The 3,144-nt window shown below is 51.1% G+C and overlaps 1 protein-coding gene across 1 annotated transcript; it reads left to right on the forward strand.

Moving 5' to 3' along the window:
* The first annotated feature begins 238 nt into the window (after positions 1-238).
* LOC308356354 (serum amyloid P-component-like) lies at positions 239-1,466 on the forward strand. Its single transcript, XM_080825269.1, has 2 exons — positions 239-535; positions 648-1,466. Exons 1-2 carry the CDS (start codon positions 472-474, stop codon positions 1,256-1,258), a joined length of 675 nt encoding a protein of 224 aa, XP_080681395.1. The 5' UTR covers positions 239-471; the 3' UTR covers positions 1,259-1,466.
* The last annotated feature ends 1,678 nt before the right edge of the window (positions 1,467-3,144 follow it).

Raw genomic sequence — 3,144 nt, forward strand, 5'->3', positions numbered from 1 at the left:
GAATTCCAGGATGTCCTACACGGAAGTCCACTCCACAGAACCATGGGGAGGGGGTAGCCTTGCATACACAACCGCAGAGGCCCCCACATCAACAGGATGAGCTTCCCTACCATCCTGGGCCAACCAGACCCCTCCCTGCCAGCTCCACCTCTGCTCTCCCAGCCCAGAACCAGGTCACAGGGGCGGCACCCTAGCAGTCCCTTGTAGCTAATAAGTAACCCCCAGGAGTTTCCTGGCCAGGCCCGGCCCTCTTCTACTCAGCAGCTCTGACCCTGGGCACTGGGAACAGGCTGGCAAATGCCTCACACATCCCTGGTGCTCTCCATCCCCCATCCTCCCCCACAACTGCATATAAACCCTGGGGAGCCTGAGGTCTAAGAGCGTGAGCCTTGGAAGCTGGGGGACAACCACGGTGCTCTCGGTGCCCTCACCCCGGTCCCTCCGCTGCTAACACAGCCCCAGGCCGAGAGCATGGACAAGCTGCTGCTTCTGGTCTCTGCCCTCACCAGTCTCCTGGGGGCCTTTGCTCACACAGGTAGGGTGGTCGTGGGATGGTCAAGGAACACGAGATGTAAAGGGGGGTTGGGTAAGTTATTTTTCTCCCTGCGTGTAGGGTAAAGGTCCTTTTTCTCTACTCCCACCCCCAGACCTCGGTGGGAAGGTATTTGTGTTCCCTCAAGAATCTTCTACTGACCACGTGACCTTGACTCCAAAGCTGGAGAAGCCTCTGAAGAGCTTTACGTTGTGTTTCCGAGCCTACAGCGACCTGAGCCGTGCCCACAGCCTCTTCTCCTACAACGCCCGGGGCAAGGACAATGAGATCCTTGTCTTCAAGGAAAGAGCCGGGGAGTACTCCCTGCACATTGGAAAAACCAAAGTCACCTTCAGAGTTGCTGAGGTGTTCCCCGGCCCCACGCACATCTGTGTTGCCTGGGAGACTTCCACGGGCATTGCTGAGTTTTGGGTCAACGGGAAGCCGCTGGTGAAGAAGGGCCTGAAGCAGGGCTACTCAGTGGCGACTCAGCCCAAGATCGTCCTGGGGCAGGAGCAGGATTCATACGGAGGGGGGTTTGACGTGAACCAGTCCTTCGTGGGGGAGATCGGGGACTTGTACATGTGGGACTCTGTGCTGTCCGCACAACAGATCCTGTCTGTGCAGCAAGGATCCTACCTCCTTGATCCCAAAGTGCTGGACTGGAATGCTCTGGACTATGAGAGTCAAGGCTACGTGGTCATCAAGCCCCGGGTCTGGGACTGAGGTCTTCAGTCAACAGGAGCCCCTGAGAGCGAAATGACCAATGTGTGAGGAATATGCTCAAGACAACGCCATGAGAGATCCCATATCCGGAGCACTTTTGCCTTTGAATTTCCTGTCTCTGTGTCACTGAGTAGGAAAGTGTGTTGTGTCATCCCACCTGCATTTGTTTAGTATGCATGGTCTCAAGCATTTTGCTTTGATCCACTTACTTGGAAATCAGTGGGTTTTGTTTGTGTTTTGGTTTTTTTAATCATCCAGAACTATCGGGTTGTAAAGTGGGAGGGGAGGGGAACCCATAACTAGGAAGATACGTCGCAAAGCCAGAGTCCTCCGAGTAGGGCAGTGGCAATACCGACAAGCTACTACTTCATATTAATTCCAAATGTGTGTAAAATGTCAAAAGGAATCCTATTTGGTTTTCCAGCTAAAAATCAAAAAGAGGGCTGAGGTTACAGCAGAGAAAAAACTATAATGAGGTAAGTAAAAATAATGTAGAGACTGACATCAAGTAATGAGGAAAACTAGCAGCAGGAATGGAAACTAAAAATGTGTAGAAGTCTGGAGTCCTTGTGCGAGGCAGCAAACATGCCTTTTTCTAAAAATTCCCAGTGGTATCATACGACACTTGATTTTCAGGATACGGTCCTGAAGTCCTCAGGAATACTGCTCATGACTCCCGGTTCTTCTCACGGAGAATGTAATTTAAACCCTTAATGTGACACTGTCCTCCATAACCTGATCCCCACCTCCTCCTTCAGGTACAGCCCTGAGCACCCAGCATCCTAACTGTAGTACTACAAAATACTCACCCAGTTTTATCAGTAGTTCCTTTCATCACAAGAGCCACAAGCCACAGTTCCTGGCCCGTCCCCAACAGAAAGACAGTGCCTTCCTAGAGAAGGACCCCAAAGAGAATTTCACTGCATGAGGAAAACAAGGCAAACTTTGCCCAGATAAGGGGGCACGAAGCCAAGGGAAATCAGAACGACCACACCCAGGAGAGCGTCAAATGATAACAGGAGGGTTTACTTCCAACTCCCGCATTCGTTCGCCCGGGGTCAATGAGGAGACCGATGCCAGCTACAAGGAAGTGGACTAGAACCCAGGAATCCCATTAGCGGGGCAGCGGGGTCCAGCAGGGAGCAGCAGGGAGAACCCGAGATCTGCCCGGGTGCTTCAGTAGATCGGGGGGACTTCCTAAGAACACGGCAACCCCTCTGGTGAGGTAGAAACGATCCAGAACATCAAGCTGGCGAGACAGGGACTTCAGCAGTGTAGAAAATTCGTTTCCATTCACCAGCTCATGACTCAAGGCTTTGTAGTTTAATGTCAGCCACCTTTCCTGTACTGTGAGCACCGTGCATGCTAAGCTAAGACCAGGCTCTCCCTGTAGAGGACAGATTTCCTCCAGGAACACAGACACGTTCACCCAGACACTGTGCTGGGGCTCATCAGTAGATGGCTTTGAACAGCCCCCTTGGTCAAGGAACCTAAAACAATTTTTTTTTTTTTTAAATCCAGTCAATGTACACTCAAGTGGCATCACCCTTTTTTTTTAAATTGAGCACCTACTCTTGTGCCAGACACTATGCCGGGTGCAAATACAGCACTGAGCGGATCACGGTACTGGTTTTGGATTTTGTATTCTAGTCGGCCTGCATTAGAATCCGTACCTCTCCGTCTTTAGGCTTTCCTCAATCTCAGGTTGATATTCTACTACCTGTCTCAACTCTGAGTTTGACGGATTATTTTCCCTCAGTGATCACTTGTCACTTCTTCCCTGTGCCCTAGAATCTAGTATCTGCCTCATTTCTTGCCTTTGGGGACCCTCTACCTCCTGAGATGACTCTTATGGGAAGAACACAATAGGACTACACACCAGTCCT

Source organism: Martes martes, assembly GCF_963455335.1.
Source record: "Martes martes genome assembly, chromosome: 15".
NCBI classification, from domain to species: Eukaryota; Metazoa; Chordata; class Mammalia; order Carnivora; family Mustelidae; genus Martes; species Martes martes.